General features: G+C 39.9%; 1 protein-coding gene across 2 annotated transcripts in view; it reads right to left on the bottom strand.

The window, feature by feature from the left end:
- The window catches only part of jade2 (jade family PHD finger 2), a 185,294-nt gene that overhangs the window by 21,960 nt on the left and 148,210 nt on the right, over positions 1-15,124 (bottom strand). Inside the window, exon 12 of one of the 2 annotated variants that reach the window (XM_071461492.1) lies at positions 5,067-5,198. The exons of the other annotated variant lie outside the window; for it this stretch is intronic. Coding sequence (XP_071317593.1) covers positions 5,067-5,198 — 132 coding nt within the window. The remainder of the gene's footprint in view (positions 1-5,066; positions 5,199-15,124) is intronic. 2 annotated transcript variants of the gene reach the window in all.

Genomic DNA, 15,124 nt, shown 5'->3' with positions numbered 1-15,124 from the left:
AACTACGTGGTAATTTCATTGCCTTCATTCATTCTCATGCTGGCAGAAGACTGTAACATGCTTCCATCTAATGCAGTTTTACTAGTTTTCAAAAAATAAAGCTGTTTACTTTTCTCAGCTTTTTTTTGATGTCAGACAAAGACCTTAATCAATATCAGCTACCTTAACTGCCAGGTGTGTTTCAAATCATTCAGTGGATTTAAGACATCAGTAAATGGTTTGGCACACAGAGCTCTGAAGTAATAGTGCACTGTTCTCTAAACTGAATCAGGAATCTACAAATTAAAGTATAGTTTGCCTGTGAGATTCCCAAATATTCCCATCCTTAATGGCCAATATGAATGAGGTATATACAGTCACATACACAGCATTATTTCCCATTCATACAGGAGATCTGACTTTCTTCCACTTATAAGCCTTTTTCTCAAAACTCAAGGCTGCAGCCGACACAAAAATCCAAAACTTCAAACCCCTAAAAGTGGAAACTCAATCTTCCTGGACGTATGAATTGATTTTATGTTATAGAAATGTTAGCAACAGAGCGAGGTTAAACCTAGCTGTATACAATTACTACCAAAATGCTATAATCCCTCAAAGTCAGAGCCAGTTTAGTTATCACCAGAGCAGCTCCAGGTTTCATCCTTTGATGACAGCAGGAAGTCTTTGTTGGCTGGTTTTTCGAGCTTTGAAAAACGTTCTGTCATGTTCGATTTCTGGGATCACAGGAAGGAACCGAGCTCTTCACATTTTGCATGTCGCTTTAGTGCTGCTTTCAGTGCGCTGAGATGTCCTGTTTATGTATTTCTAATGCCTTTCATGTGTCTTGTATGTTGTATGTTGACATGTCTGTTAGAGAAATTTGTCTTTTTTTCTATTTACGATGTAGGATTCTGCTGATTTGACCTCTGACCTCTTTGGAGAAGGATGGGAGCAACCTTCAAAAACCTATTAAGTGTTTAACTATTATAAATGTTATCATTTATGTAGGTGAGCTGCTTCTATGCACATAAGAACTCAGATAAAAGGAGGATAAATGATATTAGAGAGCACAATTAGTCATCAGGACTCATTTCCATTCAGGCTCTCAGATATTAATCATGTTCAGTAATTGTCTGTGTAGCCCACAGCTTTTTTACAGAATGTCATTGGAGGAATATCCAGAACTTTTTAGATCTGGATACACATAAACAAGCATTACGTAAGACTACAAATCCACCCACTTGACGTCCTACATATAGAAGCTTTTCACAGCGGAGGAGTTAGTTTTTAGAGAGAGCTTGAAGATATGGAGGACACCCCCCCCCCCAAATTTTATTCGCCTACACAAACATACCGGATATGTCAACTTGTGTGTTTCTTTCCCTGTGGCACAACTTCACTGTAATTTTTGTTTTTGTTTATTATATAACAACAAAAACTTAAATTACATTTTGTTTGATTTTTCATCTTAACTTGACATTTATAGTTTTATTGGAAACACTTTATTTCAAGTCCCTCTATTGAGCATTTATACGCACTATATAAACATTTAATAAATGGTATAAAAGACAATGAAAGACTTTATAGTCTTCACATAAATGTATCTGTCAACAACTATAACTGTAACAACTATAACTCCTGTGGACACTTGTGAGTGAAGGCTGGACTATAAACAGATAAAGATATAGTAAAACACAGTTGAACAATTATATTATATTGCGTTATTGATATTTGTGTACTGCTTATAAATGCTAAATAAGTTGACTTAATAACAATATTTAAATTTTCACTTCTTTTTTTCCGATGCATTAAGGGAAAAAAAAACATTGAAGCTCATTCAATATTTTCACTTCAGAAGTCTGAATTTATGAACCATGCAGCTTCATACAATCCCTAAGAGCACCACAGTTTATTTGATCTTTATGTTATCAACGGCTTCGCACACAGGGTTGTCACCTTTTTTCGAATGGCTTAGCGTGGTTATGTAATTTTGGACTGAAACATTTCCAAAGCAAAAGCGAAAGAGATAACCTGAAAGGCGAGGAAAGGAGGAAACACTGCGTTTGATCCTGACAGCGCGCTCTGGTTCTGCCACGACCGACAGCACCAGCTCTCATCAAACTGTCACTGCTCTACTGTCCCGTGAAGCAGCTGCATCTGAAAAAATAAACTGAGGATGTTTTTAGGATGTCAAGAAATATGACTTTCCGGGCTCTGCAGACACATCACGGTGCCAACTTTGAAAAGGAGCCTGTCTCCCCAAATGAATGCAGATGAAGCAGTAAATAGATGGACATAAACAGATAGACATTCAATTTCAAATCTGAAACTCCCATGTTTCTCGTAGAGAAGCTTTGGTATCTGCACCCCCGATTTAACACATCAGTCAACACATTTCTAGCCCTGCTAACATGACCCTGGATGATTTCCTGAGAAACTCAAGCTCTCAGCCACAAAAAACAGTTACTCATAGCCTTCACCAAGCCAAACATGTCACTTCTGCTCAGTGGAAAATAAAAAATAAACCTCTCTCATCAGTTAGTGATGGAGAAACTGCTACGGAGCTGTAAGTCTTTTTGACTTTTATGAGGATGTCTGTGCATTGAAATGTTAATTTGCACCTCAATAGTCAGGCAGGTTGCTTGTCTCATGTTGACAACTTAAAAGCTGCGGATTTAATCACCACAGCGGCAGTGTGTGTCCATCAACAGTCTATCAAGTGTACTCGAGCGAGAGACTGAGCCTTTATCTCCTTGTTCACTTCAAGTCGGTATGGATACGAGTGTCAGCTAAATGGCTGTAAACTGTCAATGTTATGAACAAATATCTACATACAGTACATATAGTCTGCATGCTCCATTTCCATTGAACGTCTTCCGAGTGTCTTCTGAGCATCACATGAAGCTGTCATGATCAGCAGCAGGTAATGGATCACCTACTAGCCGGACCGCCAACCATTATCATCCATCCTCATCTCACCAGTGATGAGGATTGGCAGTGACAGGCCTCCCTCTCCCTTATTCTATCAGTGTCTCTCTCCCCGCCGCTCATTAATGACAAAGATTAACACTGACAGAGCTGCTCTCTCTCTCTCTCTCTCTTCAGTTTTACCATCATTTCTATAGCCTGTTCTCTCTCCCTTGCATTCACAACTTTTGCTCCTTTTACCCAGAAAAAGGTTTGACTCGTGACTGTCAGATTCTTTTCATTTTTGACAAGACACGATGAGGCATTTAGCAACTCTGATCATAACAGCGGTGGCTCTGCATCCCATCCCACTGTTTCTATGTGTCTTTGCAATATTTAAGACATTGCTGTTTGAATTTTTAAATATAGAGAACAGTGAAAAACTTGGTGAAGCCACTGATTCTGTGGGTACTTGTTGCAGATTCCAAACTATAACATTGTTATAACTATATAACTATAACATTACACTACCGCTCTGATCTTCTACAGGCCCTGCAGCAAAATGATGATTACTGACACCAAACCATCTGGGGGGTAATGTGTGGTGACATTGTGGATTTGACTCCATAGATGGAAAGGTCTTGGTTGAAGGTGAGGCAGTTGGCTTATGTCACAACAAAAACACAACTGCTTTTCAGTAACATTGAAGTGACACCAGATCCAAAGTCACCTGCCAGCAGAGGCGCAGAGAAGTTCAGAGAGAATGTCGACTCTACAACACAAGTAAGGATTAGCCTGTGTAGTTTGCGTTTGAATGAGTTTATGAATACATGGTCAACAGCGGGGGTTAAGAGGAGTCCCGCTGTAGATAAGGAAGGTTTGGATTTGTAGTTCTAGGCAGATTTCTCCAATTCATAGCACCACCGAAAGAGTAGACAGCTGTTCATAGATGATTGAGCTGAATCATGCTTTTATTTTATTCCCACAAATTCTCTGTGGTAGGGAGCTGAATGTTTACACTGGAAATCACTTTGCAACATGTCTGTTACTATAATTTAGAAGACACTATAGTTTAGCCCTTTTTTCAATATGTTTCATGCTGTCTTGACTCTTAACTATCTTATCAGATCTTATTTTAAAAATCTCCACTGGCAAAGGAAAATAATGAGCAATAGCCAATCACAGTTCTTGAGGTTGCCACAGCCCCAAGTGACTGCGTTCTTAAGGAGGCACACAGTATAGCAGAGCATGACACAGAAGAACAAATTAAGTTTTAGTTTTCTTTCTTTCAAGTGATATTTAAAAAAAAAGTGACATCAGCTGTTGCACTTCACTGTTAAAAGGATTGCAAAATCGTCCAGTTGCCAGTATGAGCATAACTTCTGTTTTACAGTGCCACCTTTTAAAATATGGTGATTTGATAATTACAGAAAAGCTGGGAGGAGGTCTGCATGATTCTGCATGATTTACACAGATGACAATTTTTAGAATTTCAAGTCTTGCTGAATTTTGTCCTTCACTTTTATTGTTTCATTGTTTTCCTATCTGTCTGTCTCTGAGTTATGCTCCCCTGCTGTCACATTTATGTATCACATCAGACCTGCTGGGCTGAGCTGCGGTCAACTCCTATTAAAGATTTTACTCTTACATCTGACACTTGATCTGCAGTGATCAACAGACAGAAGATGAATAACAACAGTGATGATGGATGCATCAAATGTGTAGAAAAAAAGAAAAAAAAAAGAAAAGAAAAGAAAAAGTAAGTACGCCAAGTAAAGAAAGGATGCCGACAATAGCAGAATGTAACAGCATTTTGTTAAGGTTGCAGCACTACTGATGCATCAATATTTTATTTAAGATTTCACATATGCACAGTATACACAGAAAGCACAATGAAATGATATTATCCGAAGATCTCCAACTTTTAGAGTGTCTTGGTTGTTTTATTATTGCATTTGGCCCTCGCCCTATGAAGAGACTGTATATCAAAACCTCAAATAAATTATTGATGCATCAAGGCTATGAATGTGCTGACTTTTGTCAGCATGAGCTCTCATATGGACACCCAAACACACACGTAGGCATATGTTCAGCCAGTGAGGTGTATTTGATCAGTTTGGAAACACGGCAAAAACTGCAGGGCGTACACCCGCCCACGCACACACAAACACACAATGTACCTAGCTCTTTAAGGAGGGAGCCGTTCTCTGACTTCCATCTCTCCTTTTTCTTCTCAGGACTACTTTTCCTTTTCTCCTTCCCTTTCTCCTTCACTCCATTCTGCTTCCTCTTTTCTCCCTTCTGGGTTTTCTCTGCAGGGAGACACAGAAGATGGGCTCAGGTTAAGGATTTAGGTGATTTATTCAATTTAAGCTTGATTCAGGTGGAAAGTGTCACTGAGACTGGGGAACTACTTTCTTTCAGGTGGAATTTGAGTCAGAAAGTAGGAGATAATGAATGTTAAAGTTGGAGAAATACAATGGAAAAGTGAAAGTTTTTCAGATTATTTGTTGACATTTTAGGAAATGACATTTGGGTGTAAACATAGCTTAGAAGACAGATAGTTGGCAGAGGGAGAAATAAAGAAGGAAAAATAGTAAAGACAGTGAGGGGGGGGAGTCTCAGGTGTACCTGAATCTAAGGCCTGAGGAAGTACAGTCAGCACACATTAAAGATACACTTTTAGATTGTATTGAATTGCGTTGTTGTGGCCTCCAGAACTTATTGCCCATGTTTGAAAGGCGTGCATAAGGAGCTTGAGGCTGCTGATTGGCATCATCCTGGGTGCATAAATAATCCTGAAAGACTGATAAAAGTTGCGAGCCAATCTGTGGTCACAGGAGAGGGACCGCAGCCTGGTGTAAAAGGTGTCACTGACGTGGAAGGTGAAGGCTGACACTGTATGCTCTTTTAACTGCCCAAAAGCCAGATGATTTACCAGGAAAACAAATAAACAGAGGTTTACACCTTCTCTGAGACTTTAGAAAAATATATCTGAAGAATCCTACAACAAAACAAATGTTTTTTTTTATTTTGCCTTGCAAATTTATGCAAAGTGTTGATCTCACTTGCACTTTTTATGCTTCAGAAGGACGAGAATTGTCATCCTCATGTCACACAGGTGTTTTTTTTTTTTACGACGTCCATCAAATAAGAACATAATGTCTGAAAATGTCTTCATCACAAAGACATAAAACATTCAGGAGATCACAGCCAATTAGTTTTATTTCCATTGACAGATTATTATATGGAAACTGGTGAGGTTTTTGCTCCCTGTACTGTATCACTGTGGCAAAATGTGACTTACCTCCTGATGAGGTTTGACTTCAGTGTACATTTACACTTCTCCTCTACCCAGATAAAACCTAACTGCTCGGGATACATGTTAATGCTTGTTGTAAAGTTTGTTAAAGTTTGAGGGTCAGGCTGTCAGATTTAAAGCCCCTATGGCCTTGATGAGCAACACCTCAGTAAACCTCAGAGATAAAACTGGAAAACAAAGAAGACTCGTGGGGTTCTTGGTTATCCGTGCTGCCTATTCTTATATCTCTTTAAATAAAAATCAAACACCGCAGCCCGCCATTCGGACATTTTAAAAAGAACAACAAGAAAACCGCAACACTATTTGACATACTGTCATATACTTTCTCTTAGGAAAGAGACCATGCATATATTGCACACAAACACATCAGTTGTTTGTAAGTCTTCAGGTCTGTGAGCACACTGACACACACTCTGTATGACATGTAACAGAGCCCTGCGGAGCGCCTCCCTGCTGCGAGCTGTCCTCTCACTCCAGGAGTGCTCGCTCGCTCCCTCCAGCTGGGAGTACGGCAGGTAACACAACAAACACTGATATGTGCACATGATGAAAGGCAACATACTAAGAACAACACCTGACTATATGATTCAGTCCAATACACTAGTCTTACAATAAACACTAACCTCCACCACCATCACCTTATACTATCAATGGAGCCATTAAATAAAGAGCTCTATTGCCCGTTTTACTGACAATAATGAGTTAGTCTTTATTATGTGAAAAAATACCAAAATACCAAATTTACTATCAAATTCTAATAATAATCATCATCAGAATAATTGTCATGAGTTATTTTCATATCAGCATTAACAATCAACATGTTAAATAACAGTTCATATTGAAATTAACTGGTATTTTAATGTACAACCTTACATTTACTATTGTATTTTTATCCTCCCAAAAGTATAAAACTCAAAGATTTTCAGTTTACAATGATTAAAAATGATAATAGGTGGTGTTTTTGCTTGGAAAGCTGTTTATCAAAAATAATTGCAGCTTCATTTTCTTTTGATCGACCAATCAATTGATCAACTACTTATTTCAGCTCTAAATTCAATACCGTTGTTTTTCATGGCACAATTCTACTGAAAAACAAAATAACATTGACTGTTGCTCAACTCTACATTCAACAGATACACACAAACACATGCAAGTTGAACACATGTCTCTACACACCCAGACACACACACACACAGCATGTAAGACACGGTGCAGACACTTGCAGTCACACTCCACTGACTCACATATATCGCACAGTGATGATCTCTCTCTGTGCCTCATTCTGTGACATGGGAAGCCCTTATTGTTGGGATGTCTTGTTGTAACAGTCTCCTGCTGTTTACACAAACACAGAGTCCTGCCTGCATGGTTAACTAACTCTCCTGCTGCTATCACGTTCATACATATGTGTATGTGTATGTATGTGTGTGTGTGTGTGTGTGTGTGTGTGTGTGTGTGTGTGTGTGTGTGCTTGTGTGCACTGGTACAGCAGGTGGCACCTGCAGGTTCATTACAGCTATACTGGGGTTCAGAAGAGCTGAATTTATTTGTTCATGTGTATGTGTGTGTATCGCTCAACAGTCACTCTTGGGTGAAACAGCTGTCATGGATGGTCTGACACCTGCAGCTAGGCACAGCGGCGGCCCTTTGAGCTAAATGCTAACACATCTTAGTTCAGCATTTTAACCAACATACATTTGCTGATTAGCACCAAACACAAAGTAGAGCTGCAGCTGATGGCCATATCATTAATGTCGCTGTTATGTGGTTATAAACCAAGGTATAATATTGTACGAATTAAAATTTTGGCTCAATTTGCACTCGATGAAAAGTCAAAGGATCACCAAAGTTATTACAATTTATCCTGAGGTGAACATTAATGTATGTCCCACATCTAAGAGCAGTCTATCCAATAGTTTTTGAGGCATTTCACTCATCAGCACAAGGTCAACCTCATGGTGGTGCAAGAGGATAACCAAAGTCATTAGTTACACTAATGACTACCAATCTATGAGAAATTTTACAGGATAAGCAAAAACTTTGATGGCGGTGCTGGTGGTGCTGCAGGAAGTCAGTGGCGTCATCAAAGTCAGTAGGATTCATCCTCTGGGAGCCATGAATGTCTGCACAAAATGTCGTCTTGACACATCCAATAGATGCGGAGTTAGTGGTGGAAACAACTGACAGACCAACACGGCCGTCCATACAAATGTGCCGCTAGCATGGATAAAATAAATAAAGTAAAATCTGTGACATTATACTGTAGCTGAATTGTGTGTGTTGGTCAGTAGATGCCAACACTACGTGTGGGTGTGTATGTATGTGTGTGGCTGTCATAGCCAGCAGTAGGCTGTCCTCATGCTTGCTTTAGCATGGAGGAGCAGGACATGCATGAATGAAGCTGAGAGAGACCAGAGACAGATTTCACACTGACTCTGTGTGTGTGTGTGTGTGTGTGTGTGTGTGTGTGTGTGTGTGTGTGTGTGTGTGTGTGTGTGTGTGTGTGTGTGTGTGTGTGTGTGTGTGTGTGTGTGTGTGAGGACAGAGGCAAAGGAGAGATATAGTGTGATTGGATAGTTCAGTAAAAGTACAATGCTTATTGGTTAGAAAGAAAAGCAGCAGAGAACAGAGAGAAGAGAAGAACGTCTGTGTGTATTGTATGTTTCTGTTGGCCTAAAAGTTTCCATTTTTGTTTGGAGATATTTATGTTTTTAAAGGGCTCGGCAGGTTCCGTGCTGTACCTCCATTTCAGAAATAAAATGTAGGGTGAAAGTGGAAGAATAAATGCTGAGGAGACTTTATGGAAACTGACAGGGTGTGTGCTAATTAGGAAGATGAAATGGGCTGGAATGAGGTGTGAAAAGTGTGGATGAATTTTATTTCCAGGTTCATGACGGATCGTTAGGAGGAGGCTTGGAAATGCCTGCCTGTGAAAAGTTCTGTTGAGTGAAAATTGCAATAATTTGTGAAAATGCACTGAACACATTTTCACTAAAGCAGAGAAAACATCTAACTTTGTACGTTTGTTACATGGGAAAAAAAAAAAAACAACTGCTCGTCTTGAATCTCAAAAATCTGACTTTATTTAGGTCCAGGATTCGACTCCAGCTCACCTGCAGATGAAAGCTGTTTGTTTCGTTCTTTTTTTAGTACTAAAAGTTTCAGTTTGCTGTTTGATGCGCTTTGCACTTGTGACTGCCAGAATCAAATCAAGAGACAAATGGAGGCTGGACTGCCAATAAATCAAGTATAACGTTTGCTGACATCAGGAACTTCTCCAGGAACCCAGAAACCTAGAAACCTTTTTAGGAACTTTGGCATTTTCTCTGTGTTTCAATCAGGAACAAAAATTAAAATTTAGTTCCTGAGCTTCAATTCTGATGCCTTCAGTCTCCCTTTCTCTACCCCAACAGCTGTAAATTATAAAAGACCAATTTTAACACATCGAATGAAAGGGGATTTAATGCACTGATCAAGATCTCTACAAAGTGATCTCAATTAATATCAAATATAAAATATTTGTTTGCATACGTATTTACCCCCTTTCAGGGCACACCTAAATCATCACTGAGACAGCTAATTGGTTTTTACAAGTCACGTACTTGGTGGAACAGTGATCACATATTTATAAACCAGGCAGTTTAGTTGATTGTACAGCAGTAAATACACACAAATCTGGAAGGGCTCAACTTTTAGTCAGTCAGTACAGTGATAAAACCTACAGCATTTACTACTTTGAAAAAAGTTGACTTAAAAGTACAAGTACAAAGATATAAGAAAATGTCCCAGTCAACACCTCCTGAGGTGGTTTCAATGAGACACTTATACCTAGCTTTTTTGTTTTCTGATCTGCCCAAGACGCATTAAGTGACTAAGTGTGAATGGGGCTTAGTTGCTGGTACTATTTAGTTGAAAAGTGGAACTACAGTGTGACTTTGAAACCTGGCTTAATCCTTACTAAAGTCTGACATGTGGAATTAGTGTGAATGTGGAAGGAGTATAAGATGACTGAACTTTTTTTTATGGAGAGGATTTTTAAAAGGGTGCAGTTACATCTACCAGACACTTCACCCCCTTTTTCCAATTTATTTTATGGCTTTTGCTGAAATTGCAGAGGCCATTAACGCCAAGGGATCTTTGAGGGAGCTCCTGGAGGGAATGCTTCTTCGCACAGCTCCTACATCGTAATTTCATTCTGTTTTTTTTTTTTGTTGTTTTGACAGGAGGACCATCTTATCCTCTGATCTCCCAGGGATCATTTTTCAAAATTTTTCCCATTTTTACCTAATCTGATCTTGTTCTTTTATATGTTCTACAGCTTGGAAAAAGAGGAAAACTAAGTCTGGGTTTTCAAGGACGCCTGCAGGCTCTGCTTGAACATGTGGAAGCTTTCCCCTTGCAGGTTGTAATCTCAGCGCAAATCCAACTATCGGCAGCGGAAACCTTTTTAAACACGTTTTTGTCAGATCTGTGCTTTTTTCCCCCTCTTTTGTCTTTACATTCTGCTGTTGCCTTTCTCTCGTTCCCTGCAATATTATCCCTCCCTCCAAACCTCCTTCCCTCCCTAGTTTAGAAGGCGAAACAGCACCAGGGGATTCGTCTTTTTGAAGTGTGTGATTAATTTCCCCTCTTTCTAGGTGCGCTGAACTGCAGCGTGAGTCTGTGTGTGTGTAGCCACTGTGTCCCATTTCTTACCTGAGCTCATTAGTGCAATGTGAGAAAGTTTTTTTTTTCTCTCCCCTTCTGTCTTTTCTTCCCTCTCTCCACCCTCTCTTCTGTCCTTTCACACTCACGTTCTCCTTTCTCTCTCATCACCGCCACTCCTGTTTCCCTCTCCTCTTCCACTCTTTCTTTTATCCTATCACCTTCTTGTCCCTTCCTATCCTCCTCTTCCTCCGTCCTTATTTTCTCTGTCTTCCTCTGGTTCCTGCACACAAACACACACACACACTTTCTGAGAGCAGATCAGAGAGACCAATACTAACCGCTGTCAGCTTGTCACAGTTCGGTTTGAGCCAGAATGTAAATGTAGTACACTTCCTGCATAACAATAATACTGTGTGTGTGCGTGTGTGTGTGTGCTTTCAAGAAGAAGTCCTACCCACAGAAAATAGCTGAACCTGTATGTTCAGTTATGCTTAAATAAGATTATATTAAGCTAAGAATGAGCAATGCTCCCTATCAGAAAACTGGTCAGCTGTACAGAAATGAATGAAGTGCCTGTCTGCCCTGCATTATAAACAAACCAGGACAAAATTAACTAACTACAAAACTGGATATGAATGACTGTCAGGTTTAGACTATGATACTGTGAGAAAGGGGATACAGGAGATTTCCTGTTCAGCCAAAGTGATTTAATTCTTTCCTTTTAATGAGTCAAGCTTTTACCAATAAAATCTTTGTTTTATCGTAGTATTTTGTTCCTGTAAAGGAAAAAGTCATTTGACATTAAAACACTTTTTAGGTTCTTCAGACAAGATTAAGCCAATTTCACCCCATTAATGACATAAATGTTGGCCTAAGGATGAATTGTAGGAACTTTGGTGGTCCCTCAACTTTTCATCTACTTCTATCTTCAGGTCATTATTTTATTTGGCCATTACTGGTTTATGACTACATATCTGCAAAACTAGAGACATTCCCATCAGCCTCTGTTGTACATTTAATGCTAATTAGCTAATGCTAGCATGCTATGATGCCAACATTATACCTGTCTAATTAGCTAGGGCCAATTAGCTAATGCTACTATGCCAAGATAGCAACAAAGAAAACACTGTACTTGGCTAAGCATCTAATTAGCAAGTGCTAACTAGCTAATGCTAGAACGGTAAGATGGTAATGAAGAAAACATTGCACCTGGCTAAATGTGAGCGTGCTAGCATTATCACTATGACATTTCCCCATGCTTAATCAAGTAGTTGTATTATGAAATTTAAGAATGAGGACTTGTATTCTTGTATGTTTTTCAAATTGTTCTCTGATGTCAAATTACTTGCACTTTAGGTCTTGTTAAGGTTTTCAAACACTGTGTTCAACTTTTACTTATGTTATCATGTATGTTTTTTTTTTTTTTTTTGCTGTTAAAAGATACTAGATGTGGTTTACTTCCTCTGTATCATATAGCTTGTCTGTCTTCATGTGAGACTACAGGGATATTGCCTGCATGCCAACTGCCTTGCTGGTAACATGCTAGCATTCACAAAGCATGACGAGAGCAGCCTGTGACATGACAGACAGGCAGATAAACACGAAAGACAGACAGGCAGACAGAGCGTGGAACATGACAGATGAACTACTATGAGAGACAGACAGGTGGACTGAGGTTAGCGGTTCTGTTTTAGTTGGGTTAGAGGAGAGATGTGTGTTTTCTACATGGAAACAAGCCCAGCGGGAGATGAGGGGAGGAAGCACAGTGTTGCTGGTGGACGGTAAGCTCAGGGTATCTGCAGGTTTCTGAAAATCTGATTTTACAGTTGTAAAGCCCGACTCTGCTGCCTTAGACCAATTTTAACAGTCAGAGAAAGTAAACACAGGCAATCTGGCCTTTTTCAAAAACACATCCTGTAAGACTGGGAATATTTTTTCAAATTAAGTCAGCAATATGAGCTCCTTCAGTGTTGGAACATGATATCTAAACATATTCAGCTTAGCCTGTTATGAATTTGCTTACACATATGCACATGCCTATACATATGCATTTGGTTCAAAGTCAGGACAATAAAATGTAGTGCAGGTCACAACTGACATGCTACTGACCGTCCTGATCAAATGGGTAAAACCATCCCACTGTGACCAGTATAACTATCTGAACAACACTGGGCTGTAGTAGGGTCTGAAAAACTCCAGACAATGTTTTCAGTTATATTTAGTGTCACTTAAGTGTCACATAGTATGACGAAATCAGTTTGCATGGCCAAAGGGACAAAAGAAGAACAAACTGAGACAACTCATACACTGGCTAAAAAACAGGGTGTTGGATGAGAAAACCAAGGAGAGAGAAAGATGGGGAAAATATAACCCTTGGAGGACACCACAAATGACAGAGAGAGAGACAGAAACAGATGGAAGAGAAAATGGGTTACAGAAGAGGATAAAGACAAATGGACAGTGGAAAATAAGAGAGAAAGATAAAAGAGGCAAAAGGAAAGAGGTAGATACAAGGTGAGGGACACGACAAATCATTACAGCAGACAACCTCATCCTTCACTCTCTGCTGCTCTCTCTAACACACACACACACACACACTCACACACCAACTATCCTCTCTAATCTAACTCCTGTGGCAGTGTGAATAGATATGGCCGTTTAGTGCCAGCAGCTCAGCTCCCGGTACCTGATGGCAGCAGTCTGCTGAGTCAGCAGCTCTGCACTGCGTGTGTGTTTATGTGTGTGTGTGTGTGTGTGTGTGTGTGTGTAAGGGAGAGACACAGTGAGTTAGAGAGAGAGTGAAAGTGTTTGTAAGATTTAGTTGAGTGCATACAGAAGATTTGTGTGCAGCCTCTGCAATGATGAGTACTGCAAATTGAGCACCCAACACCCCACAGACACACACACATGCGCATGCACACACGTACACACGTACACACGTACACACGTACACACGTACACACACACACACACACACACACACACACACACAACCCACAACACAGCCACAGGGGCAGGCTGACAAGAGTTCACTATCATTACCATGCCAGCGAGACATCTCTGGTATTACCATGACAACAAGCTATCACTGTCATCAGCATGACAGCTGCAGGTCACGACTAAAGGAACTACCATGGTTCCTTAACATTATCTGAGACAAATACAGGATTTCTTCAGGATTTTGAACAATTATACTTGACCATCATCTCCATAACTACAGTTCACCATCATCACTGTAACAATAACAGCTTGGAAATATGGCAATCAATGTAAAACTGACAGCAAAAAATCTGGGTGTATTCAACTTCAAGCTTTGTTTGGATGCTCAAGTGAAGGAGATTGTTCAGTCTTACCTTATTCAGCTGATAAACATCTCCAAGATAAGCTTCGTTCTATCTACTGATAATCTAAAGAAAGTTGTTAATGCCTTAATCTCTTCTAGACTCCAGGTTGCACTTTTATTTATGAATGATTACAGAGTATTGTGATTGTTCGGCTTTTCCTGCCATTTCTAAACACTAAAGAGTGTAGTCTACATTGTGTGATATGGAACTGATTTGTAAAAAAAAAAGAAAAAGAAAAATGCATGTCCTGGATATACATGTAAGGTGTTGTTGTATGGTGCTGTTTATCTGTATCAACTTTACCCAATGAAGGTCTGAAAACCAAATCAATAAAGTCAATCCAAGTCAATAAAGTGATTTCAAGTGAAGGACAGAGTGCAGGCGTCTTTGTTTTCTTTCTCCTAAAGCCTTGACTGAGGCTGTCCCCTAAAAGTCGATGAGTTGATACATCAGTGGAGAAGACCTCGAGTGAACACACTGCACTTTTGCCTCACAGTACACAGAGTGATGCAGGAGCAGCAGCGTAGCAGGCTGTAAACTTCACAAACCGAGTCTTGCCTTAAAATGACCAAACCACGAAAGTAACTGTGACATAGGCAGAGACAGGTGATGGAGACGGAGGGCAGCACAACACCACACAGCATGACTTGTTTCTGTTGGCCGCTCTCATACTCTCAGCTCCAATGTCCGACTGACAGCGCTGTCAGTCTCTGTGGTGTAGTAGGATTTCCTAACTAAGCTGTGACCAGGAAGCCAGAGTCACGTACAGGAGTATTGTGTGGAGCTGAACTGACACTACATTTGCAGGGGAGTGAATGATAGATTTCCCCTACTTGTAGATAAGCACTAATGAAGAAAAGACAATAATGTTGAGTGCGTATAAAAATGATTGAGCATAAATCAACAATCCACATGCACCTGACCA

This window comes from Trachinotus anak, unplaced genomic scaffold (genome assembly GCF_046630095.1).
Source record: "Trachinotus anak isolate AG129_WGS33_773 ecotype Australia unplaced genomic scaffold, CSIRO_AGI_Tana_v1 ptg000024l, whole genome shotgun sequence".
Classification (NCBI taxonomy): domain Eukaryota; kingdom Metazoa; phylum Chordata; class Actinopteri; order Carangiformes; family Carangidae; genus Trachinotus; species Trachinotus anak.
The sequence above is the reverse complement of the archived record's forward strand: the minus strand, read 5'-3'. Positions and strand labels throughout refer to the sequence as shown.